Source organism: Dendronephthya gigantea, unplaced genomic scaffold, assembly GCF_004324835.1.
Source record: "Dendronephthya gigantea isolate DGI-Jeju-01 unplaced genomic scaffold, DenGig_1.0 000338F, whole genome shotgun sequence".
NCBI classification, from domain to species: Eukaryota; Metazoa; Cnidaria; class Anthozoa; order Malacalcyonacea; family Nephtheidae; genus Dendronephthya; species Dendronephthya gigantea.
In genome coordinates, this window is record NW_021163348.1 from 56752 (window position 1) to 83920 (window position 27169).

General features: G+C 37.3%; 4 protein-coding genes across 4 annotated transcripts in view; 2 read left to right on the forward strand and 2 right to left on the reverse strand.

The window, feature by feature from the left end:
* Nucleotides 1-9283, reverse strand: part of LOC114542144 (sodium channel protein 60E-like) — a 24130-nt gene extending 14847 nt beyond the window's left edge. Inside the window, exons 1-2 of the mRNA XM_028561892.1 lie at nucleotides 9198-9283; nucleotides 2543-2603 (exon numbers count right to left, since the gene is read on the reverse strand). The gene's annotated coding sequence lies outside the window, so the exon portion shown is untranslated. The remainder of the gene's footprint in view (nucleotides 1-2542; nucleotides 2604-9197) is intronic.
* Nucleotides 141-19119, forward strand: LOC114542143 (sodium channel protein 1 brain-like). The gene is given in 24 exon segments (XM_028561891.1): nucleotides 141-398; nucleotides 3976-4219; nucleotides 9230-9360; nucleotides 9517-9597; nucleotides 9864-9992; nucleotides 10124-10215; nucleotides 10299-10496; nucleotides 10952-11015; nucleotides 11189-11342; nucleotides 11650-12186; nucleotides 12410-12598; nucleotides 12933-13340; nucleotides 13519-13729; nucleotides 13846-14067; nucleotides 14262-14623; nucleotides 14828-15001; nucleotides 15182-15283; nucleotides 15373-15648; nucleotides 15929-15982; nucleotides 16068-16205; nucleotides 16430-16543; nucleotides 16760-16842; nucleotides 16844-17028; nucleotides 17160-19119. Coding segments are annotated over 24 exon segments (5511 nt in total). The 5' UTR covers nucleotides 141-360; the 3' UTR covers nucleotides 18485-19119.
* Nucleotides 19120-20234: 1115 nt separating this feature from the next.
* On the forward strand, nucleotides 20235-24107 carry LOC114542132 (protein arginine methyltransferase NDUFAF7, mitochondrial-like). Its single transcript, XM_028561879.1, has 13 exons — nucleotides 20235-20326; nucleotides 20662-20783; nucleotides 21359-21418; nucleotides 21749-21829; nucleotides 21942-22052; nucleotides 22150-22269; nucleotides 22337-22409; nucleotides 22662-22720; nucleotides 22812-22861; nucleotides 23000-23210; nucleotides 23458-23566; nucleotides 23735-23802; nucleotides 23946-24107. Exons 1-13 carry the CDS (start codon nucleotides 20281-20283, stop codon nucleotides 24105-24107), a joined length of 1272 nt encoding a protein of 423 aa, XP_028417680.1. The 5' UTR covers nucleotides 20235-20280.
* Nucleotides 24108-24125: 18 nt separating this feature from the next.
* Nucleotides 24126-25795, reverse strand: LOC114542146. The gene is made up of 6 exons (XM_028561895.1): nucleotides 25572-25795; nucleotides 25243-25337; nucleotides 25099-25155; nucleotides 24559-24708; nucleotides 24386-24445; nucleotides 24126-24241 (listed from the first exon to the last, which is right to left on the reverse strand). Exons 1-5 carry the CDS (start codon nucleotides 25667-25669, stop codon nucleotides 24402-24404), a joined length of 444 nt encoding a protein of 147 aa, XP_028417696.1. The 5' UTR covers nucleotides 25670-25795; the 3' UTR covers nucleotides 24126-24241; nucleotides 24386-24401.
* Nucleotides 25796-27169: the final 1374 nt, after the last annotated feature.

Consider the following 27169-nt stretch of genomic DNA (forward strand, 5'->3'; position numbering starts at 1 on the left):
TAGATGACATTAAAGTATTTGGGCGTGCACCGATGCATTGTGGGATACATATATGTAAATCGTGCGGAAAAGCGAAGAGAGATTTTGTCACGACAAACGCAAGGTGTTCGACTGTGCGAGAGGGAAAAACTCGTCTCTCTGGCTTGTGCAGTCGTCATTTCATACTGGACATTACACTGAGATTACAACAGAATGGCAAAGGTTTTTTAAAGACGGTTTTAAATCGATTATAACTGCTTTTTTATTGGTGACGGTTAGTGTTGGAATGCATCGACATTTCACCGTCAGGATATTTGCTATTGTACGGGATTTATTGTAATTCTAACTCGTTTACGGAAAGGTTAAACATACCCGTTAGAAATGCCGAAATTCGGGGTGGCAGCGCAGGTTGCCATGAGGTAAGTTCGATTACATTCTTTCATTATTTCGTCCATTCAAAGCTATGTATGTTTATGCTTCCTAATCTACGCTTTCTTGACCTCAGTAACGAACACAGTACGACATAAAGCTTCGGTAATTTACTGAAGCAAAAACAACACTAATTTTTCTTTCATTTCATCACATTCCTTCACACAGCTTTAATTAAACATTTTATGTTTGAACATCAATTTTCATTACAAAAACCGTTTGGATCTTAACGGTTGTTGAAGCATGGTTCTACACACAATCTGCGTTGGCAGAGCCCCAAATTTGGATGAAAATGATATATTTCGATGGTGGGAACCTAAGATGCACTCAGAGATATAGAACAGCCAAAATACAGTTTCAAAACTAATCATGCAGCTTCACAGTTATCTGAAAATAACGAAACGCCGTTGAATTCTTTCAACTTTCAACCACGCAACATTTCAGTTCAAAGTAAAACTATCAACGCGGGAGATGTTATTTCTTTAGGCACATATAGAGAGTAAAAACATGTCAGTTTATGAAGCTGATGGTTTTTCAAGCCTGTCACTTCTTATCTCGCGTTTTGAAAAGCATTGGGGCGTTGTGTGATGCCACAAACGACCTCGATACACTACTAAAGGCAAGACAACGTTAGAAATGAAACAAGTGTTCATTCGTTCGATAATCGCGCTTTGTATAAAGTCGGACTTTTTTTATCCGCACTGCATGTACTCTCAAATTAAACCATTTTAAAGCTTTCTTGGCAACGAGCACGGTTCCTTTAAATGAAATACATGGAAAAAATTGAATTAAAAGATTTTTGTTTTTTCTGTGAAGAATATTCGGGCATTGTTTAAAAGCAATTTTATAAACTAATAAGGTTACATTGCTGATGAGAGGAACTGTTGTCAAAATTCGCGACATACAAGACTGTGTATTTTTCCAGTTTCGAAAATATAAGTTGTTTCTTTGACCATAACTGACATATCATAGCTACATACATGGCAATGAGTCGCGAGTGCCCGAAATTCGCCAAATGTTAAACTTTTTTGATTGGGAAATGCAGGCGTACATTATAAAGACGATTTGATCCACTTTGTCGGTTCTCCAGTTTAAAATTAAGGCATTTACAGATTAAAAAGCTAAAGCATTTGACGCGACAACGTCTTTACAAATATATAATTTCGATCTTAATGTGAAACAACCCCATAATACATGCATAAGAACTCCGCGCCGAAATAGGCTTCCACGCATATTGCAATAACGAATGATTTTTTTTCGAGCATACACGCTCAGATCTTATTTTCGCACCAGAATCTTTAATGTATCATTCGTGTCGTCAAACTTTCGCCTTTCACATGCTAAAGAAGCAATATAATTTATAACGGCCCTTGCCAAGGCAAAGAATAGCGTTTAAGAGCCTCGATATTTGTCATAATCACTGTCGTTATTACTGATTAAGACGACAAACAAAACCATCTGTCGAGATATCCCAAACTCTTTTAAGTATGCATGCAGATGTCTCCGTGTCCTTCGAAGCCGGAAATCTTAAATCTATTATTTCACTTGAATTTCTATATCGGAGCACAGTTAATATCAAAGTACGATCAGCCTAATACGAAATGACCTTTTTGCAAAATTTAGCCATAAAATCTGACCAAATATAATAAAAAAAATGATCTATTAATTCCCACGCGGCAAATTTAGCGGGTTCCTTGTACGTGAGTTTTCAAGCCTCGGTCATATGATAAATTTTAAATAATTACGTAGCTCATACAAAAATCAAACCTCTCAGATACAGAACGAGGCGGCGTTTAGCCAAACAAACAATGGCGAAAGTGTATAACTACTTCGCCGAAAATAGCCATTGTAGAAAAAATACTACCCTCATATTAAACACAACTTTAATTATAAAATAAAAAAAGTATTTTCAAAACTAAATGACATGCAGATGTCAGAGACGGCCCTTGTATAGTATATAGCATAAATCTACTCATTCAATTTCCGTTAACGTCAAATAGTCAATCTATTGTGCAGAAATTGATTATAGATGCTTTAAAGGATTAATATATCGCAGGGACGCTCGGAGAACAATCGGAAATTGTCGGATGGCAACGTCTAAAAAATCAGTTCGGACGCCAGTTTACGTACTTACATGTATGTCTTTCGGGATGGGCATTCCAAGACGACCAATCATTTCACACAATGAAATAAAACTATAAGAAAAAAGGTTATATACAATCTTAGTCGGAATCCTCTCCATTTGATTGATGTGAAAAAGGCATAAATGCTCAGGATAAAACGGCTGATAACTAGAGACTTTTATAAATAATTCGCCCGTCAAAGAAAAATATATATAATGCCTTTAATGGCAAACTAGGGCGGACAGGACTTGATAAGAAATAGAAATATACTTATCGGAGTGTAAATAAGTCGATGTATAAACAACACTGACATTGTACAACGCGAGGAATTCACTTGCTTAAATTTTCAATTTGGCGACCACAAAACCGTAGAATGCTCAAGCGGAATTGGCGGAATTTTATTACCATATAAAAACAATTCGTTTACATGTCTTTTTAGGCTTAAAACAAGGAAACACTGTGTTCGCTTACAACAATACTTAGACGCGATATATAACAGTATATATAAATATATTATTTCGTTATCACTAGGCCGAAACGAATCACTTTTGCTGTATATTCAAAAAACGCAGCCGGAATTGATCAGCATTTTACATCTATAGTAGTATATATTTTCACAGCTCTTAGATTATATTTCACCTGGCGATGCAAAATGTTAAAAAATACTAAGTAAAAACACAAAACGAGATTCCGTGATGCCGTTTCGTTAACGTAATTCAATCACAATTTCATTAAAATCTACCAAATGAACCTTTTCATGTGCAGATAACCCTCCTTTGCCTTTTAAACAAGAGTTTTCAGATGACAAACACTTGATTATATTGACAAACGATGACTATAATTAGACGGACAAATGACATTCTATACAATATAAGCAGTATAGTGAAGGGTATTTAAACCATGCACTTCTCAAACACAATGTGCATTTGTTTGTTTCAAGACTTCACACATTACTTGCAAGCAGGCACGCGGGCACTTTGCAAGGCACTATATATATATATATATATATATATACAATATACGACATATATATATGATATTCAGCGTGTTATATTTTCTAATAGCATGTATGCATCCAGGGCAACCAAAACGCCGGCGAGCCAGCCAATAAAATTGTGAATGCGCTCGTGCGACGCAACAGAGCCGACCTCAATTTCCCAGCATCCTTAGTTTCGACTAGGCATTCGTTGGGCCAAACAGGTGTTTCGTACAGTCTATTTGCAATTCTTTGCATGTTTACGGGCACTATTGTCATGGAGCTATCGTCGACTTTAGTTTATGGAATTATTTCACATTTCCCAGCGATTTGGATCACTTTCTTGTAGTATAAATCGCACTAAAGGAGTCACCGAACGGACAGTTGACTGGACTATTCGCCACAGCATCCCCCGACGGGGATTTAGACAACAAAATTCGCTCTTAAATGTTTTATTCGTCTCGCTAGCAGGCGCCCTGGTAATACAGAGGGGACTTCTCCTACGAAGAAAGATAACATGCAAGCTGCACAGGTTTTGAAAGCCCATCGCGAGGCTAACGAACCGCACGAAAGAAAGAAAGACGACGAAAATCATGAACGGGACGAGGGCTATGAAGATTCTGAAATCGAGGAGGAAGAAGCACTAGTGGAAGTTCCTAAATACTTACAAGGAATACCTTTAGTAGATCCACATACGGAAAAACTTGGCGAGGTATGAATTTTACTTACTTTACACATGTCTGAAATATACACACACGTCTATTCTGAGAGATATATCACTTATTCCTGATGGCGATGTGTTCAGACTGCAATTTCGTAATGACTTGAATACATTTACATATCTTTCTAACAACATAGCCTACGCGCCGTTCAAACATGTATTATTGCACTTTCGTTCAAACGAACAAAACCATACCGTTGTTCTGAAAAAAGGAAGACGTTTTATCGTTACTAAGAACGAGAATATCGGAATGGCTGCATGTTCGTTGAACAGCACAGGAAAGCGAAGGAAACATGCGTTGTTGGAAATTGTCAACAAATCTAATACGATACGAGAAAGCGGCGTTTACATAGTGTTTTGCGAGCTAAACCAAACACGGGGACAATCTAATTTTTCAATGCCGGTTTCTCATTTTCGCTAATACTGCAGGGGAAAACTCAAAATTAGCGGCAAGAAATAGACAGATTAATACGCGTTGCAGGTATACTATGCAGGTTGTATAGTGAGTGTCACTAAGTTACCTTGCGAGGAACAGTACAAAAACAGCCACTATTTTCTGTACAATTACAAGAGCAAACGAAGTGAATTTGCTGTTGAAACATCGTCACAAGCACACGATTAATAGGAAATACCAACAAAGGCCTATAGGGGGAGATGTACTACAAGCTCTGCACTCGAATCTCACAACAACATCTGCCATTTTCAAATATATTCTCCTAACTTGCCTTCCTAACCGCCAGAAAACAAAACTAAAAAAGTACGCGTAGTTTGCAAAGGGAGATTAAAACCTCGATAAAATACTATTACACCTTACGACAAGCCTATAAAGTTTTAGATTTCGATCTGAGATTGAAAAATTGAAACGAAATTATACGCTATAGCAGGAATCGACTAAGTAATGAAGATATTTTGAGCGCCAAAACATAAACATAACCAACTAACGAAACCGATGTTTGTCACCGTTGCTACGGCATATAAAATAAAAAAGATTGTCGGTGTTTCAGATTTGAAATTTGTATATATTTCGCGACACAACACATGACTAACACAACCACTGATCAATAACTTTCAAACTTAAAATAAAGTCGCTATCCATGCTGGCAGATTACAATTTGCCTTTTGGGACAACAGAAAGCGAACCATAAAAATATGTAATGCGAAGTTTGGGAAAAGCTTTAAGATATTTGAGTGATATTCTTGATTAAAATAGATATATAAGGTGACAGAATTGCATTTTGTAGTGCCCAGTTGGATGCCTATATGTTTCGTCAAGATAAATCCCGGTTATTGCGGAAAATTCTGTCCAAACATGAATGGCAAAATGCAGGAAACCGGTTCATTGTGATAAAATTAAATTTTCTAACGTTTTTTTGTCGACAAAATTGGCATTTCTGATACGGTTACCTCAACGAGAAACATGTGAAACTAAAAGACTCTATTGAAATAGACTCGCATCCCATTCGGCGAAACCTAATTGCAAGTTGAGTGAGGGAAATGAATACAACATACCGGTTACCCTCGTAACGCTACATTTTGCCTGGATATCTAAAGGAAGGGGACGTGTATGCTTGAACAGAAAGAGAATTTTCCTAAAAACCTGACCTGTTCCAGTTTCATGTTTAATTGACGTAAAAAGAGTCTCGAATCGATATTACAACTATTGACTTTCGATAAAATATTTATTTCTTTCAAGCTGTCATGGCGAGCTCATTAATTTGCATAAGGTTAATAATTTATTACGCCAGTCTTCCCTATATACGAACTGCCTTGTTACTTTATTCAGTTAAATATTCAGCTTTTGATGTTGACAGAGATAGCCCTACTTTAGGGCGAGTGAAAATGAAGAAAACAGCGACTTAAGGCTGCAAATCAGACAGAGAGTGGGCATCTTTCCGAAATTCATTCGTAAACATTTCGACCACGCATAGCTGGTACCTGTAAACGCATATTCGCATCTCAGATATACATCGAAGATAAATACTGATAAATGAAAATTATAGATAAAAAACATCAATATATACACATTTTCAGATCATAAAACATGCTTTAGATATCCATTGTTGACAATCAATTTGAAAATATATAAATTTGAGCAAGATTTATGATCATGTGATACATTTAAATGCGTAACTCGTGCGAGTACTTGTAACTTTAACGGTTTTGAAACGGCTAAATGCATCGAGATACGACACGTAAGGTTTACTTTCACACAATTTTGGCATCCGCGAAGAATGAAGATCAATGCTTGTAGAATTTTAAATAAACATAATAATACTTGCGCTAATTCAGCGATTTTCATTCACGGTTAGTTGCAAAACCGGAGAAAAAAAATTTAAAAAGGAAAAATTTTGGACACGCGAAAAATCGTGTGACTAATGCAAAGACTAATGCAAAATGTATAACGAATTCATGAATAAAGTGCACGCTGCAAATCTAGTGCTGGAAATGAAAGAGACCCAATATCACGGCGCTAAAAGCGTGATCTAGCTTCAAAAGTATACGGTTTTGCTTATTAAAATCTTAAGGAGTTTTAAAGTAATTGAGGAATAAAACGCAATGGTTTAATTATATTTTTGTAAATTTATAAGTTATAGGATCTATACGCGCATTTGTTTTGTTTAAAGAAGAAACGGGACCTTCTATTTGTTGACGAGCAGAAAAACAGCTTTGCAAATATAAGAATTGTCTGCGGCTCGTGAAAAAATTAAATTTTGAAATATTTGAACAATATGTATAACAAGCGCATAGTTTATGAGTGAACAGCGACATAAGACCTCGCAAATATTGAATATCATGTGTTTATACGCAACGTCTAATGCATATTCAAAACACTTGAAATATTTCAGAATATGAAAGAAAATATGAAGTAATCGTGTACACTTTAATTGGCGCAAACCGCTCCCATGGTTAAGTGTTTAAAGGACAGCTAGCGTACTAAATTTTAGAATTTCAATTCTGACCTCGCGATACAGGACCGTCTACAGACTTGAAGAATTTTTGACACGGAGTAAAGTTAAAAACTCGAGAAGCTTAAAGAAACATCGTTGTGTTAATGGCTGTGTAAAAAATGGCAAGAAATGCCCTAATACACATAAATTAGACGCATTGACGCATTTCATGCAAAAAAAGGATTTCTTTGCATTTTCTATATGAATAAATTCAGAATAATATGCGGACTTGTTCAGATCAAAGCTGTTTCTGACCTTCAGACTCTATCCTAAACTTTGTATATTTATTTTCTATTTATATATCAGAGAAACAATCGGTTAGATCACCTTTATCATTGTCCCTGCCACAATAGATGTTTACAAAAAATTTATCGACAACTTTTTCAAAATTGTATATGCTCTCATTAAGTTGTGACTTCGGGTAAATTACTTATTAAATGACTTTTTTATTCAAATCGAAACCTACGATAAATATACAGAAATGTCTATCCGACTGTGTTGCCGTGGCGACGGACTAAAAATAGAATTGATTCAGTAGTGATTCCTAGACGAAAAGCGACAAGGTCATGGCAACGCGGAGAGATCTTTATTGCAGGGAAGTACAAAGCTTCCGATCGACTTGCAAAATAATCTTTTTCACGGTAATGAAAAATTTATTACCACCGATAAAGTATCATTAAACATTAGCCAGGGTGCATGTTCAAACAGAAATAATCATTATAACAGTGGTTCGATAATTTTTCAGTCATAAAACATCACGTATAGTTGATGTTTCCATAAGTTTGTTTCTCAAATTCCCTATGCCTCTCTCTCTCACATCAATAAGGCTTTGGCAATTCGTTTTAACATGTTAATTTGTGCATGGGGTCGTTTTCTCAAGTCTACTAAAAAAAAATTACCATGAAAAATCGTGAAAAATAGATTATCCTAAATATGTATTTATAGCTATAGGAAAATTCGTACATGTTTTCAAACGTTTGAACAGATTTCGTACAAGGGGATTTATTTTTTTTAATTCTCGATGAACTTGTGAACTTGACAGGTCTGAGGTCTTGACTAAAACTTATGGACACTTTTGAGAGAGAAGGTTTTAAAAGTTCACACTTAATAAATGGCTTTAAATATTGATTATATATGTAACTCGCTAATGAATCGCTGACTAATGAATTGCCGTTAATGTGTTTGCAAAGGCAATGCCACGTTCCTTCTTGCTGTTGTCAAATAGAACGACTTAGCTTCAAAACATTCTACTCCCTAATTCAAGAATTCGGGTTTTTAAAAAATTCCATCACTTAGTACATGGATCGACGTATGGTCTTTCTTCTCGAAGCCTGTGTTTTGGGATTCATTTGGTTTAATTACAAAACAATAGTTTACCGCTGTGAAATCTTAGAGCTTATACGGAGGATAGTTTATATAATTAAAATAATAAGGTCATTTAATGAGTACTATATCTGAATCACCCACCGGTAAACATTAAATATTTATCAAAATGCCTAAAGTTTTCATTACCACGGTAACGATAACGCAAGAACTAGTGCGCAGTAAAAATATCACAATCTTAAAACTGTTAAATATTTAAATAACTTTCTCAAACATGTAAATATTATCTTATACACAAATATGCCGGTCGCCATGCATCCCGCAATGCAACAGTCCACTCTTGCTGTTATTCCTACAATATGTAGCAACCCGGAAATTAAAAATGAGATTTTTTTAGATATATACAGAGATTTGCGTGTCATTTGACAAGGGCTACCTGTTCGGTATGCGCTGCGACGAATCGTTATGTCGTTTTGACGCACTTCCGCTATACATGCAAATATTTCCAAAACAATTGAATTTTGAATAATTATAAAGCGATTATTGAAACCAGCCTGTCTAAGATCAAGTGCGGATATCAGATGGTGAACTGATGTATAAAAAACCTGATGATGTTGAAGTTGCCTAAATTGATCTAAACGCTAATGCATGAATAAAAGAGGTTAATAAAAAGGTGAAACATATTCAAATATACTTACCGTTACTAAACTCTCGTTTCTTCCCCATATAGACGTATACTGTTATCGCAAAAAACTTGGCTGGAATTCTTCAAGTGAACAGATTTTCGTCAACGAAATCATGTTATATCTTCAGTCCAAGAAATAAACTTAGAAAATTCACGTGTTTTATTATAACACATCAGTATCCTTTTCATACAAAAACAGCGCCTGAAATGAGAGAAATACTTCTTTTTAGATGCATCTATTCGTCAGTAAAACAAAAAATGATTTTATAGAACGATTTTACTAATTAAAGTAATCTAAATAATTGTCCTCACTTTCCTTAATTGCTTCACAGAATATTCGAACTTTTAATTTTAATCACAATTTTAACAAACTGTATCTTCTTAGCATTAAATAATCCACCTTCGGAATCAGAGTAAGCATATCAATCTGTTAATATGATCATAATTACATTCTAATTGGAATAACCTTCTCAATTAGAACACATCACTGATTCAAAAATAATTCGAAAAAGAAGATCTAATTAGATTCTTAAAAGTTGCCAATTAAAGTTGGCAATTCGAACATGGTCGATAATTGCCCATAAGTAGAGTAAAAATTCCAAATAAAATAAATAATTTATTTAGAAACATCGTTAACAAATTATCCCACTAATATTCCCTGCCTCCCTCTTCCATCTAGAATTGTATTTGCAATAATTTACACAACTGAAATGCTCCTAAAAGTCGTCGCAAAGGGATTTGCATTTCATCAATATGCGTACCTACGAAATTCGTGGAATTGGTTAGATTTTATTTGCGTCATAATTGGGTAAGTAAACAGAAATACATGACGGTGGCTTAATTCACTTCTTCCTTGCTTATGATAGAGTATACCTTAGTTCAACGATAGCAGCATCAACAAATGTACTAATTTGAACACAATTCTCTAACCCAATTTAGTTATTTAACGTTTATACCTGGGGTGTCAAATTTCTCAGTAGTTCGAACATTTCGAGTTCTGAGGGCGTTAAGAACGATATCGGCGGTAAAAGGTTAGTTCACTATGGTTCGAAAATCACATCTTTCCAAGACGTACGATGTCACTAATTTCCGTGCATTTCTGGTTTATCTTAAGGGCTAAAAGCGATGGTGAATACATTAATGAAATCAATTAAGATGTTATCGGATGTAATGATTTTAACTGTGTTCTTCATCGGAGTGTTCGCGCTCATTGGACTTCAGCTTTTTAAGGGAACGTTACGAAATAAATGTGTTAAATTTATGGATCCTAATGCAACCAATGTCAGCTGGAGTGATCACGTAGACAACAAAGGTAAATCTAACAAGATTATGGCAACCTGTATCAGGGGTAAAGGGGCGTTTACACTTGCAATTTTAAGTGCGATTTTCTTGTGTTTATGTGCGATCTTTCAAGTGTAAACGGGCCTTAAGAAAGCCGGTATTGATGGCATACAATTGGTCAGACAGTGATATGTTTCTGGAAGATACATATTCACCTGGATTAACTTCTGCGAATGTTCTGCAGAACGCCATATAGGGATATAATGCCTTATCTGGCGCTGGACATCAAAAATTGTATACTATCATAGCTGGCTATTATTCTACGAGATAAACTGACTGAGATCAAGCATGCAGGCTAAACGAATGGGGTGTTAAGTTTAATAGCGCTGCAGTGAACAGGCAGACGTGAAGTGTCTTCAAAATACAAGGTACTTTGATGTCTAAAAGATGTTGTGCGGTTGATTATTATTTCCTGTATCTTCATAGATAACTGGTTGATCAGCCAAATTAGCGAGTTTCCATTCGTGTGTGGTAATGGCACATACAGCGGGTGAGAATATTTTTTTATTGAGTAAATGCAGTAACCGACAAACTAAGCTATGGTTGTCTTGCATACATAAATTGTCTTATATACATAATTTGTCTTGCATGCATAATTTTTAATTCATGGTATCATCAATTGATAGTGGCAGCTAATAACATCATCATCTTATTCCATTTTAGTCACTGTCCTCCGAACTACACATGTCTAAAAGATATCGGAGAAAATCCACCCAAAACAGAAATTCCCTACATTTCATTTGACAACTTTCTGTGGTCGCTGCTCACGTCGTTACAGCTCGTCACACTTGATTCTTGGGAAATTGTTTACAACTCGGTAAGAAATATCACCGCTGTCGACTCGAGGGTGAAGCGAAAGGGTTGGGATGGGGCGGAAGGGTTAGGGTGGAGAGGAGGGGTTAAGTGGGATGAAGGGGCTAAGGTGGGGCGGAGGTTTTAGGATGGGGAGGAGGGGTTAAGAGCGATGAAGGGGTTAGGGTGGGGAGAAAGGTTTAGGCTGGGGCAGAGGGGTTAGGGTGGGTTGAGAGTTTAGGTTTTAGAGTTAGGGTGGGGCGTTAGGAATGATATTTGCGCGTATTTCATAAGTGATGCAAACGATGAGAATACAATCTTTCCTTCCCTAGGTTATCGGCGCAAATGGTCAAGTGTACGTTCTTTACTTTCTCTTTGTTGTGCTCCTTGGTCCGTTTTACTTGATCAATCTCGTGTTGGCCGTCGTCGCGTTATCATATGAGATTGAATCAGCCGGTTTACAAGATGAAGAAGCGATGAAACGAAATTACGAGAGTTTAAAACGAAGTGCGTCTGCTTATGATTTTGATTGCAAAGAAATGCCCGAGCCACTGTATTTGGACGATATCCCTCAAAGACCCGAGGAATCAAGGTATGTACCCAAAGACGTGGACCCACGTCCTCCCAGTCGGAACACGGCAACACCATCGTCGGACAACGCACTGGAACTTGGCGAAAATTATGAAAACGACGCCGCGGCTTCGGTAGGATGCTGTTCAGCTTTCAGGGGAAAGGTAAACGTAATAGTGGAAAACCCAATATTTGAAGGATTTATAACAGCTTGTATTCTATTCAACACGATATGCATGGCACTGGAGCATCATAACATGGACAAGACATTTAAAACCGTTTTGGACAATTGCAATTTGGTAAGTTCAACGGAACGTGTGCGAACTATCTTTAGACAAGAAAGCTAAATATAAGTTACAAACGCGAACAGCTTTCAGCCATGTTACATGTGGACAATGGTTACTAGAATACCAAGAGATTAGTTTCATTTCAATACAGAACTACAAGAATCAGATGAGACACGAATTTGTTGCTGGTTCGATCATCACACGACTAAATGGTTCTTTGCTATTTTTCCTCTAGACGTTCACAATAGTCTTTATCTTGGAGATGATTTTGAAACTGATAGCGCTCGGGCTAAAAAAATACGTAAAGATAGCTTGGAATCTGTTTGATGGAATCATCGTTTTAATGAGTATCGTTGATCTGACCATGGAACATGCCGGTGGAAGTGATGGAGGAGGCCTCAGTGTATTGAGAACATTCAGATTGGTGAGTCTATTATTTTATTTTGGGCTGAAGCGGAGTTAATTAATCGCCTTCCTCTCGTAAGAAATTGTTGAAATTTCGTCAAAACCATTTTCAACTTAATTTGCAAATATCTCGCTTGGTGTGGTTTACTTTGACACTACACTTGTCATCGTGGGCTTAAGATCTTCTAGGCTCTACATTGTGACAGGATTTTGAATAGCTTCAGAAAACTGTGGAAACAAATTAAACACGGCAAAACAAATCTCTCTATCATGTTTCTCATCACTTCCCCATACATTCCAAGCTTACAACATTCCTGTTTCCTAAAATTTCACACGCATATATTCGATTTCAGCTTCGTGTTTTCAAACTGGCAAAATCCTGGAAAACCATGGGCAATCTATTGGCAACGATCGGCAAAAGCGTTGGCGCCGTGGGCAACATAACGGTCATCCTCCTTATCTTGATGTTCATCTTTGCCGTGGTTGGTATGCAATTGTTCCGATCCTACTACACGATTGAAATATTTCCTGAGGGTATACCACGATGGAACTTCAAAGACTTTTGGAAATCGTTTATGATGGTGTTTAGAATAATATGCGGTAAATGGATTGAACCATGTTGGGATGTAATGCGGGCGGCAGGAGAACATGCCTTCATTTATGTTCTGCTCGTGTTTATTATCGGCCAGTGGATTGTTCTCAACCTCTTTCTTGCTCTGTTGCTCAGCTCCTTTGGTGGAGATTCTTTGGGTGAAGACGAGGTACGATGATAATCGATTATCGATTGATTGATTAAACGATTATCGATTGATGTGTGTAAATAATCATATCATAAAATAATATCGATAGTCACTTGAGTGATTATAGATCGGTGTATACCCATCGACGATTCATTCATTGATCATGAATTGATCGTTTCGTTATTGATTATAATTTCAGGAAAACAAGGAAAAGAAAAAGAAGAAGAAAAAGAAGTTCAGCTTGCTTGCTATATTCAAAAGGAAAAAGAAAGGAAGAGTGACTCCTAATACATCCAAAGAAGATCTTGGATCAAACGAGGATGATGACCTCAAGAAGGACCAACAGAGTGAAACAGGGATGACTATGGTCAATGGTGGTGAAACAGGGAATGGCATTCCATATAGAACAGGTAAAGGATCGAAGAGAGGTACCAATTTGTACCGCTATTCACTGTCATTGCCCAGACACACAGGATATTTCCTCTGAGAATTCTCAAGCTTTACCTACCACATTCGTCCGTTTCAGGGTCTGGGGAGAGTACGCGCAGTGAAACCGGGAGTTTAGGAAATGGAAATACAATCGACGGCGATCCTTCTCAACCATCATTTCCGGTCAGCGTCGTTGTAGACGAGACAGTGCAAACGAAGAACAATGGTATTCCTTTCGATAAGACGGAGTCCACTGATCGTTTGAATGTTGCTAATGGCAACGGGGGTCATGGCGTACCTAATGGCAACTCACACAAAGGTAATATGCGGACACGGACCCTGGACATGCGGACAGGGAGCCTGGGAAATGCGGACAGAGAGCAAACTGATCGATGAACGCCTCTCTGATTACCATGGGTCAGCATGCTCCGTGATTAACTTATTAGGTCATCAACTACATATTTTATTTCCTTCCGTTAAGAAATAACACAACATGTTGTAAATTTGTTTCAGGATCAGCGTTGGAACTTGATAGACGATTGTCTGGCGTAAGCCAATCCTCGGCAAGTCTTAGTCGACGCGAATCCGTTCAAAGCTCGATCGGGCCGGGTTTCCAGGCGCGCAACAGCTCAATTCGCGGAAGTCGACGCCCGACAATGATGGTCCAGGGTGAAGATGGTCTGCCTGTTGCACCAGATTGTTACCCTGGTTTCTGTTACAACGACGGAATCTGCTGCGTGTGCTCGTCTGGTTTCAGAACATCCAAGATACGAAAACTTTGGACAACAATTCGAACAAAGATCAACTTCTTTGTGGAGCACAAGTATTTTGAATCGTTCATCCTATTTCTGATCGTCGTCAGCAGTCTGTCTCTGGTAAGTGCTTGTTTCTTGGATGTCTAATGTTAAAGTAAACCAAATTTCTTTTCGTATCAGTTCCGTACGAATGCAAATCACTAGATTATTTGTTTGCATTTACCAAAGTTCGCGTTTAAACATACATAACATCAATCCGCATCAAAAGTTGGCTCGAAATATGATTAAAGATGTCCTTGAATAATCGTTGTTGCATTATTACAGGCCTTTGAGGATGTTTATCTGCCAAATCGTCCAACACTGAAAGCTATTTTAGAGTACTCCAATTATTTCTTCGCTGTCATCTTTGGTTTGGAGTTTCTTTTGAAGCTCATTGGCTACGGCGTTGTTGGATATTTCACAAGTTTTTGGAATTTACTGGATGTCTTCATTGTGGCTGTAAGTACAATTTTTGCATTATAACCTTTGGGAGAGCATCCATGGTTGTTACGCCCGTCAACTTTAGCCTATCTTGACTTTCAACTGAGTGACTTCACTTGAACTCCACCTCCAATGTACTCTATACTTGCCGTAAGGTTCAATCTCGTATTGATGTTTGATATCATTTAAAATTTTCAGATATCAGTTGCGACGCTGTTTGGTAACGAGAATCTCAACGCTCTCCGTTCTTTGCGTGCTCTTAGACCGCTTCGTGCTGTGTCAAAATTTGAGGGAATGAAGGTTAGGAGCTATTTCATTCTCTAACGAAAGTTGGGGATCGAAGCAACAGAGTTATAAGCACTAACTGCCTGACATTTGGTTTCTTGCAGGTTGTTATCAATTCTCTTGTGTTATCGCTACCAGCAATAGGAAATGTGGTGCTAGTCTGCATGGTGTTCTGGCTGATTTTCTCAATTATGGGATACCAGTTCTTTGGCGGAAAGTTTTACAGATGTGTTGATGTGAGCGGGCAACAATGGGATGCTTCGGATATTCCAGACAAAACGCATTGTTTAGAGAATGCAACAGTGAATGGCAATCGATGGATAAACAGGAAGATCCATTTCAACAGCGCTTTGGACGGTTTTCTTGCTTTATTCCAAGTTGTACGTATTCAAAGTTGTGCGCATTTTGTATAAGATATATCCAACTGTAGTGCAGCCATAGATTTGTCAGGATAGACCAGCCATAGATTTGTCAGGTTAGACCATCCATAGATTTGTCATTGATGTAAGCGAGAAGGAAGAAGAGCACCACAGCTAGAAAGAGTTCCGTCGCCAAATACCCGCGAAGATCTAGCCTGCACATTTGATAAACTTTTAGAGTGTGCTAAAATATAATACCATACAGTGTAGAGGAGTTTACTTAACCCGTCCTTACTTTCAGGCAACACTCGAAGGTTATATGGAAGTAATATTCGATTCTGTCGATGCTACTAAGGTAAGTTACTCGCAATTTTAGTAGTCAACAATTCACAACAATCCAGTGAATGATAGATATTGAAACGTGTATGTATTCTTTGCAGATCGATGAACAACCCATACAAGACAATAACTATGCCATGAACATATTCTATGTAATCTTTATCACATTGGGATCGTTTTTCATCTTGAATCTTTTCGTTGGGGTCGTCATTGAGAATTTCAGCAAACTCAAACAACAGGTAAAGACAATCTAAATATAATTTGCTCTCCAATTTCAACATCATTTGCTCTCCAATTTCAACAACATTTGCTCTCCAATCTCATCATCATTTGTGCTCCAATTTCAACATCATTTGCTCTCCAATTTCAACATCATTTGCTCTCCAATCTCAACAACATTTGCTCTCCAATTTCAACATCATTTGCTCTCCAATTTACTCAACTTTTTTCTATCGAACTTTAGTACGAAGACAGCGATGCAATGGGCATGTTTCTAACACCCAACCAGAGAATTTGGGTGAACACTGTTTGTCGCACATATATGAAGAAGCCACGGAAAACACCCAAAAGACCCAAGGTAAGAAACTACACAAGAACAACAATAACGAGAGAAACAAATAATGAATGACGAACAAACAATAGAACTCGTTTCCCACCAGGTAGTATAACACTGGTTAATAATAACATTTACAAACCGATGAAACACATCCGAACGGTAACAATAACAGTGGCCCTACTTTATATTGAAACTGCAACCACAAAATTATGAATTGCAAACACGTTTCTGTTTAAGGCGGAATGGAGGGGAAAGATATACGACTTGATTCAGAGTCGGTCCTTCGAATTCTTCATCATGGCGATAATTATGTTGAATATATACGATGATGGGGGAGCACCATCACCAGTCAGATGGATTTACTAAAGGACTGGACTACCTCAATTATATCTTCACAATCTTGTTCATTATCGAAGCGATACTGCGTTTGTTGGCATTGAAATTTGAGTACTTCAAGTCTGGATGGAATCTCTTCGATTTTACTATTGTCATATTTTCTATCACAGGTTAGTTACGGCATTTCAACCAAAACCAAAGTAGACAAGACTCTGCATGTAATGCAAGTTGATGGCACATGATTAGTAAGATACAACTTGATTTGAATTTCAAATGAAAGCATCCAATATTTTCTCTTTAGAAATCGTTCTTGCCTCGTATGAAATTACCATGCCATTTTCTCCTGGATTGCTTCGGGTTGTGCGCGTCTTTCGCTTAGCACGACTGTTACGATTCTTCGAGAGTGCCAAAGGTATCCGCAGTCTTCTTTTTGCCTTGGTGAAATCGCTGCCTGGATTGGCAAACATTGGCTGCCTGCTCTTTCTCTTCATGTTCATCTACGCCTGCATCGGCATGTCATTGTGGGGTAACATTAAGCACACGGGATACCTTGATGACGTTGTGAATTTCCATACATTCTTCTCCAGTCTCCTTCTGTTATTCCGCATCGCGACTGCCGCTGGCTGGAATACAATTCTTGAGCCGATGATGATCACGCCCCCGGACTGCGATCCAACGCCCAGAGCTGGACTACCAAATGGTAACTGCGGTACACCATGGCTAGCGGTTGTCTACTTTGTCAGTTATATCCTCCTAATATTCCTCGTGACTGTAAACATGTACATAGCAGTAATCTTAGAGAACTTCAACGAAGCCCAACAACAAGACGAAATTGGCTTGTGCGAGGAAGATATGGACGCGTATATCACAACATGGGAGACCTACGACCCAGAAGCAACACAGTTCATTCACTACCGCGATGTTACCCACTTCTTGGACGCACTTGATCCGCCCTTGCGAATCCCAAAACCGAACGAAGAAGAAGCAGCAGCGTTGAATGTCCCAGTGAGACAAGGAGATATGGTCCACTGTCTTGATTTGATGTTGGCGTTGGTTAAACGGGTTATAGGCGATATGGAGGAATTGACCGAGGATGATAAACGAAATATGTACGAGAAGTTTGAGGATCGTTTCCAGTCCTCGTTCCCGCAACGACAACAGACGCCTAAACTTTACACGATCCTTCAAAGATACAAGCAAGAGACGGCCGCAGCGATACGCCTCCAGAGAGCCTTCCGGGATTGGCAGAAACGAGTACAAGCGAGGAAAGAAAAAGAGAAATTCCACAAGTATTCGAGCGAAGAAAAACCGGAAAAAGATGACGTCTGGGAGGAAAAACAGATAAAAAACGAGAGCAGACCAGCATCGAGAATCAGTAGACCACGCACGGCGTCTAGTCCGCGGAAGAGAGCCCCGCTGGCCGAACAAGAAACCGTAGACAGTCCTGTTCCAATAAACAAGAAAAATACTCAAACTAGCCCAAACGAGCAACCAAATAGTAACGGAATTAGGGAAACTGCTGCGGAGAACTTTAAAAACGACCCCTTTGCCGCCGAGGCCATGAATATGATGTGGTTTAGTCGAGGCGGGAATGGACAAAATCCCAAATCGGAATCTGCTGTCTAGTGACAGGAAAAAATACAAGAGCACACTTTAAAAGTCATTCGTTAGCCTTGAAGCACACGTGATGTGACTTGTCAAAGCGCTCGTGACTACCCAGGGTGAGTCAAAGACTTCAAATACCCCGGGGGGTGGGGACAATTTTGAAGAGACAAAGGCTGGCTATAAAGTTGGGATGGAAGAGAAGACTTATCTAAAACTTATTAATAGTCCAAGAAATTTGACATAACAAAAGACTATAATATAGTTCAATTGCTTAAATATCCTTATAACAGGTGCCACAAGGCCTACAGACCAGCTTCGCACCCACCGGCCCTAAAATTTTTCAGGGGCAATATTAACCACAGCATGTAAGTCAATAGAAAAGGAATATGTATTTAAGCCGGTGCCTATATTTTTTAGAATTTACCAAACATAAACCGGCAGATTTTCAAGAAATTTAAATTTAATCTACTCTTCACAAGGATAATAATAATAATATTAATAATATATTAAGCCTAATTATCTTAATCGTATAGTTTTAATCAAGCCAATCTATTATTGCAATGTTTAAAATAACTGCCTAGAGTTATGTTGTGGACCGTTGGGAGGCCACAAGATGTTCAGTTAACCAGAACATGTTTATGCATCTTAAAAAAAAACACATAATAATCAAGCTTGGTAAATCATGTTTCTTGTCCTTAGTTTGGTTTGTGAGTTTCCTCGTAAATTCGGATCTGTAAGACATGTGTTTCCAACAATGGCTTCTTTCGAACTGGCCTTTTACAGGAAATGTAGTTTGAAATTTAGTGAACCTATGTCAGAGTTTTGACATGAGTGGAAATTTTCATCTGGAAACTGAACATCACACTCTACTAAATACTAACGCTTTATACTCCCTAATAATAGACTTGGAGGAAATTCTGAACATATTTGTATATTACAACAAACATAATGTGTTTTTTATGATCATGTGTTAAGTAATTAAGATTTGAGAGTCATTTATTAAAAATTTTCACATTAATTAGATTAACATACATTATGGGGCTTCAGAAGGATTTAAGCTCTTTTTCACCCACCAGAAAGCTTAACCTTTCAAGCTCACTGTGGTAATGCTCTGCATAACCTATGGCATAACTATAAACAACTCAAATTTGTGTATAGCCACAGACATTCGGTGCTTGACGTCATGATGAGAATGGTCCATTAGACGTATCCCTCACAGCAAGTTTCTAGGTAGTTTTTTGGGGTAAATGATGGAGAGCTCTATTCGGTTTCAGAGCTTCAAAATTCAACAGAATATTTCTTAGTAGACACTTTCCCTTCAAATGCACAATTTTCAAACTTTCCTAGCTGGAAATTGCGCACTTCTGACAATAGTTCTCTTTCACAAAATACAATGTATAAATGACGGAAAGTTAAATTCAAAGTTTCTCTTTCACAAAATACAATTCCACGTGTTTTGGCAAATTATTTGGTCTTCCAAGCAATAGTTGTACATGGTACATACAACGTACAGCACGCAACAAGTAATAACAGTGAACAAATCTTAACACGCTTTGGTACTTACGCGATATCTCCGGCAAGGTGAAAAGCATTCCAGAACCTTTTTCAGCTCTCAAATTATAAAAAAATGTCCTCAAAATACGCGCGACATTTTGAAAATCGTCCATGTTATTAAATAACCCACGTTACTTGATGTAAGCATGACTTATTCCTATCCCATGCTGAAGTACATATAGATAGTGGATATCAGTATTTTACTATTAAAAAATAACAAAATGTGATTTTTTATAATATTATAGTTTAGTTTCCACCTCTCTATGATGATTTGTGGGTTGAGGAGGATGTTAGATACGACTAAGAACAGTAAGACTTGCTATATCTGTCTAGTAATGCATATGTAGTATTTTAATACTACAGTTCCATCTATTGCTAAATGATTTTAATTGTCACCAAAATATGACTGTTTGGTAATCCGGGAAATAAAATCATATCTGCCAGTAACTTGTGTTAACCAGCTTGCTAGTTAACGAGCTTGCTAGTTAACCAGTGCGAAAAGATTTGGTATTCTATTTTGAATACCACTATAAACAATTGCATATGTTACTGGAGGATTGCCATCATTATATATGGTGATAGTCCAGATGAATTGCTTATATTCTCATCATAACCTACATTACTTTTTCTCACAATCACTTTAGGGTTCATTCATTATCCCTACGTGTTCAATATTAAATTTAAAAAGTGTCTACGGAAACTACATACCAATGCATCAAAATCCAGAGAAACTGAGTTAGTAAAGGAACTCAAAGCTAAAATCAAGGTAGATAAATTCATGAAGGGAAATGTCCAATCATTTTACACCTGCTTGCTTTCACACATCACTGGTTCATGCAACTTTGAACATTTTCCTGGATAATTCTTTCTAAAATAATGTCCACAGCTAGTTTACCTTTTTTGCTATCCATGATGATCCTTGGAAATACAACTTCAAGTTAAACAGAAATTTCTCTCGTGAATTTTAAACAATTTTTAACAGTCATGTTTTTATGCGCTAAACCATACCAGGTGGAGGACGGACGTCCGACGTCATAATTGTAGAACTCACAGAACACGCTTTTTTGTTCTGCATGCTGATTTGTGAAAAAATACTCATTTTATTTACAAATACAATAGAAAGCGTTACTATGAGTTCCGTAATGTTATATAATTATACTGTTTTGTATTGGCACGTGGTGTTAATTGGTTTTAAGATAATATTTAATTAGAATGACGATAAATCCATAAAATAAATTCCTAACACAGATTAGGATAAATCCGGCTCTAGATAAATGGCTAGCACAGCTAGTACACTCTACATTTTTTGCGTACATGTCATTGTTTCTCATTTTTATGTAGTTCTCGGGGCCTATCACGGTGGCAGAGTATATGAAGGAAGTCCTCTCCCATCCTCTCGTGGTAAACGAACTTTACATGCATTTTTTCTCTGCAGCAGTTGCGTCTTTGATGCGGGGCAGAAGAAGCGATGCTGAGTAAGCCAAGAATCGGCTGTCTCATGCACAGCCCGTTGATCTTTGGACTTAAACACAAAACAGCTCTTTTAGTTGCACGATAAACTATCCAATGCAATATTTGTATGTGGTATATATAGAAATTAACAACCCGACGGACACCTCTATCGTTAGAAGGAAAGAACGGCTCAGTTCGTATTACACCGCACGAAATTCATCCCTCATCTGGTGTACGTATTACTATGAGAGCAATGAGTTTTCCTACTTTTCTTCTCAGGGTTATTACATGAAGAAAGATGTATTTGGTTTGGAGGGAGATTTTATAACATCGCCTGAAATCAGTCAGATTTTCGGAGAGGTACAAAACTTGTTATGATGCTATAGTTCACCGTCAGTAAAAAAGCATCATTTCCGATTGGTTAACCATAAGCTGGTCTTTGTCTCATTCCATCACCCATCCATTCCTTCAGTTAATAGGTATTTGGTTCTACGAAAGATGGCTTTATAATGGTTCACCGCGGGACATCCAGTTTGTTGAACTAGGTCCTGGGCGTGGAACACTTATTTCAGATATTCTCCGGGTAAAAAATATATATTTTGCTCGCTTGATTTACAAACCAGGACCCAGTGGACACAACATATCTTCTCAGTAATTTATTCAGCCTGTTTTCAAACTAGGTTTTCGCCAGATTGGGTAGAATTTCAGAACATCTGAGCTTGCATCTTGTTGAGATCAGTCCTGCAATGAGAGAAATGCAGAAAAAAATTTTATGCATTAGCGATCAGAAGCAAGACGTGGTAAGATATCTGTTTATGATAAGCAAAAATCGTGCGTAAAATTAATGTAATTCATTTATTTCTAAAGCCTATGAACAGCAACACAACCAAAGATGGCATACCAGTAACGTGGCATCATGATATCTCAGATGTGCCAAAAGGTCTGCGTTTATTAGCGTGTTTGACCAGCCCATGCATGCAGTCTCGAACTATCCTTCCATCTTCCTGACTACCAACACTCAAGTGACTCCATATCATCTCCTGATCTTTTCATTCAATGATATGCCTCTTCAGCACTGGCCTCCCAAATCTTTTCTCACTTTAAAGCGCACAAAATCTCAAAAATGCGATGTAAATGTGCACATTTAAAGACTATTTACAAATGGAAAACTGGTTGGGTTTTTTTTGCTTAGGTTGTTCGTTTTACCTGGCACACGAGTTCTTTGACGCGCTTCCCATACATGAATTTCAGGTCAGATGAATAGATGAAAGATACTCATTTCGTGTACAAATTATGACTGGGATATGAGCAATATGTGTATACATATGATTTGATATTTTAGAGGACTCGACATGGATGGCGTGAGGTAATGGTGGACGTAGATGAAGACGGGTAAAGACGGACTCTTACTCAAAATAAACTATCGCACGATCGATTTTTTGCGATTATTTTATTGTTGAAATTTGAGTGCAATCAGGCACAGCTGATTTAGGATTTGTTTGCGCTCAATTCGGGTTTAAAATATTTTAGACCGCATCACTTGAAGTTCTGTCTGGCGCCTTCAAACACGCCGGCATCTGTTTTGCTGCCCAAAGGCAAAGATCTTAAAGCAGACAAAATTGAGATCCGACCTCAGGCTCAAGTAATCGTTGAGGAAATGGCACAAAACATTAAAAAACATGGCGGTTCTTCACTGATTGTTGATTATGGCGATGTTGACAGCGAGAGGAACACCTTGCGGGTAAGGATAACACGGCATAAGAGAATATATGGTTTCAAATGAAAGAGTTCAATTCTGAAGCCCGCGACTGAATTGCCTGCGTTAGATAATCGGACAACAAACAGTTAAGCAATGAACACAGAGCTTTAGAGAAAGTAACACCAAATTATAGTGATGAAAATGCTAATAGATTTCTCGCACATGAGCGGGAACCACCCGAAGCCACCCTAACCGACCGAGATCAACAATAACTGATTATTTTTTGCAGGCCTTTCAAAACCATCAACTTGTACATCCACTCTTTGAGCCAGGTCATTCTGATCTCACTTCAAATGTTGATTTCTCGGCTTTAAAAGAAATATTTTCTCAATATAAAGGTATAGATCTATTTTGTTCAAATTCATTGCCTCCCATTTAATCAAATTTCTACTTTTTGACGTCATATTGTGAATATAGTTTGTTAGAAAAAAACCACACTCGAAACGTATAAAGTCAAAAGCGCATGCAACGTGAACGAATTTTCATGGTGAATTATCTGTTTTTAGTTTCGACATTTGGTCCCGTAAGGCAACAGGATTTTCTAAAAGCGATGGGAATTGATGTTCGAAAACAGGTAGGGATATTTTAGAAACGTCTTGTTGATTGACAAAGCTATATTTCACTTGTTACAGAAATACAAAGTCACATCACAACGCGACGAACCAGTCTCCTTGACGTACGCCGGATTTCTTGCCATTTTTGTTGATCTTTCATTAGGTTCTGCTCAAGAAAGCAAGTGTTGAACAAGTCACAAATATAGAAACTGCTTACAGAATGTTAACTGACGACAATGAAATGGGAAATTGTTTTAAATTTTTCGCTGGCACAGGTGGAAGTGAGAAACCCCTGGGTTTTAAAACGGTGGTCCTGCGAAGCTGAAATAAATCCTAAACAATCTTGATGCAGATACTACTTTTATTTATTCACCTCTACCGTTACAAGGCGCTATAAATCAACTATAATATTTCTTTTTGATTGCTTTGTAACTTTTACACTTTTCTTCGGCCCAAATCCTAGTTTGTTAGGGTAAAGATTATACGATTTTGTTAGGTAAAGATTATACGATAGATAAATAATTGGAAGAAAGAGAAGTCAAATAAATTTAACTATTATATATATATATAGATATATATCTAAATTATATCATATGCGGTCACCTTTTAAATGAATCTCTTAACACATTTGCAATTTTTTGATTGCGTGCTTAATTAGAAATCCTTTAAAAGAAATATTGCACAAAATAAGTTGTGATTTCCCATACAAGTAATATACAGGGTTGTACCATAATGTATCATAATGTACATGTTGTACCATAATATACCAAACATACCGTTGCAGACTTTCTTCACCGCGCTTTTCAACTTGCAAACTGCAGACCGCACTGACCCACTGGATCTGCGCCTGCGCCGACTGAACCACCCTCTGCGTCTACGCCTGCGCCGCCTGAACCACCCTCTTTTTTCCTCCTCGACTTTTGCCTCTACAAGAACAAACAGTGTCACTGATCTGATAATGTACTGGATAGAAAAACCATTCCTATCGACAACGAAGGCAGAATAATAAATTAAGTAACGGGCGTTGAAAATTTTTCGCTAAAAACAACGCAAAAAAGCTGAAATGTGATTTCTTTGCATTAGGAAAAAAAATGAATTGGGGGAGTTTCGACTCAACGAGGTTAATAAAAAGGTAGTTAAGGTTTCACTATGGTTAGTGATGGAATTGGTCAATTAGAATCGCTTAAAATGAGAAATTAACAACGCAAAATCTAGTTAAAAGTTTAATTTATACAACCGGGTCCGATACATATTTCTCCATCCAGATATATAACTACAGAGCTTACAGCCTCACACTATATTTACTCCATACCCACCTTCATCTCCCATTAAGTGAAGACAATCATCGCATAGACCTTTGATGTTAGCGGGTACTAAACATAAATGCAAGATTTAAAACAAATGAAAAAATCAGGAAAGCAATCGACAATCGAAGATTCGTTATTCATAAAATCACTTACAGCGTCCATATTTGCAAACAGCCTTGATCGCATAACCCAATCCTTTTCTAGCCACAAAGCCAAATAATCTTTTTTCTTCATCTGCTTCGCCGTTGCTAAAAGAAACGAAACTGAAACCCGTAAATTAAGACTGCCGACGAGACATTTTTAAGTTGAATCAGAAGTTTCCTGGTTGCATGTGCATGCATGACCACCTTCAGAGGGCCAGAAAACATCTTGTCCTGTTTCCGTGTAATAATTTATTAAACTGGATGTTTTTGCTCTGGATATAAAGAAGAACAAAGAAAGCAATGTCTACGCCAGAGGTATCGTTGCAGGATTTCACATACCTGGCCGAATGCTCCTCATTTTCCTCCACGTTCGAGGGTAAAGCAAACGAGATTGCCAATAAGGCAAAGAGCAACAAGAACACGTTTCTGAACTTCATCTTTCAAACTGCTGAAAAACGATGACTTTTTCTCCGAAATCTCTCACACAAAATGAAAACTTTTCTTTGAACTCTCAGATCAAAATGCTATCGTGAAATGCAGGACGGTGAAAAGAACACGGCTTTTTATGTCCAGGCGTGTGGAACCAATGTCAATGATATCAGAATTTACATACAAGCTATAATTGCTAGTTGTTTTAAAAATTACTAAAATAAATGGTTTTTCATTCGAATATTTAGCTACGATTATGTATTCAACTCAGGATGATCGTCTCCTTGAAATTAAAAGCCAATTGGTTTTTAAATTGAAAGCAATGGCGTTTTGATCAGTCATTAATCAAAAAACAATTGATTTTGGAAATAACATGCATTAAGGGTGTTTATAGGAATATGTATACTCAATTTCATGAAGATACATATATCCGTCTATTATATAGATGAATCTTTGCAGTTTAAATGTTTGTTGTTTTCAAATTTCCAATTTGCTATAGATAAATGATTGCATGAGATAAAAAAGGTTCGATTGATCAACGAAATGTCTGTTTTCCGATGAATTATAACGAAGATTTAGGCTCGGATGGTAATATTAGCATGATATAATGAGTATGTACAACTGATAACACACGAACTGCCTTATTGAGATGGTACATTATAGTTAAAAAAGATAAAATACGTGAGAATTATATATCATGTTGAAATGAAATTAATTAATCATTTGACTGCGTGAAATACAATGTCAAAATGCATGATAATGATTATGTTTATCGGTTGTGAGAAAGCTTTTAGACATTCCTTATTTAACCTTTCTTTATATAACTGAATATGCAAAATAAATTTAAAATTTTATTCAAACATGAAATAACAAGGAATCAAACTATCCATTATTCTGAAATAAAGCCTGATTCTCGCTGAGAGTTGGCATCTTTCATCTTATAAAAAATTTCTACAATAAATATTCATTATTATATTGCATGTGAGGCGAAATTTGTTGATTAGCAGACAGAAACGACATAGAATAATCTCACATTCGCTGCTTATAGCCTTATAAATCTTCATTTTGAGAAATCTATGCTTCGCGGTTGAGGGAAGGCCTGAGCTCAAGAAAAGAGAAATGGTTTAGATTTACTGTGGAGTTTGCAACAGCGGAAAGAAGGTCGAACCAAATCATGTAATATATAGACTCTCTTGATGCAGGTAATACTTTTATTTATTCACTCATTTTTACCATTACAAGTCACTAAAACAACTATATTTCTCTTTATTTGCTTGTAATTCTCACATTTTCATCCGTCCAAATCCTGAAAAGAAGACGATTCATTGTAATAATGACATAACCTACGATTCAATAAGCAACATTACACACACGTTGCCATAAAAAAATTCAGTAAAATTGTATCAACGAAATTTGAGCTTAGCTACTTTATAGTCACTTACCTTCTCTTTAGATATAGGGTTTGATACAATTATCACACAATTACCAATTACAATCTCGCATATTCT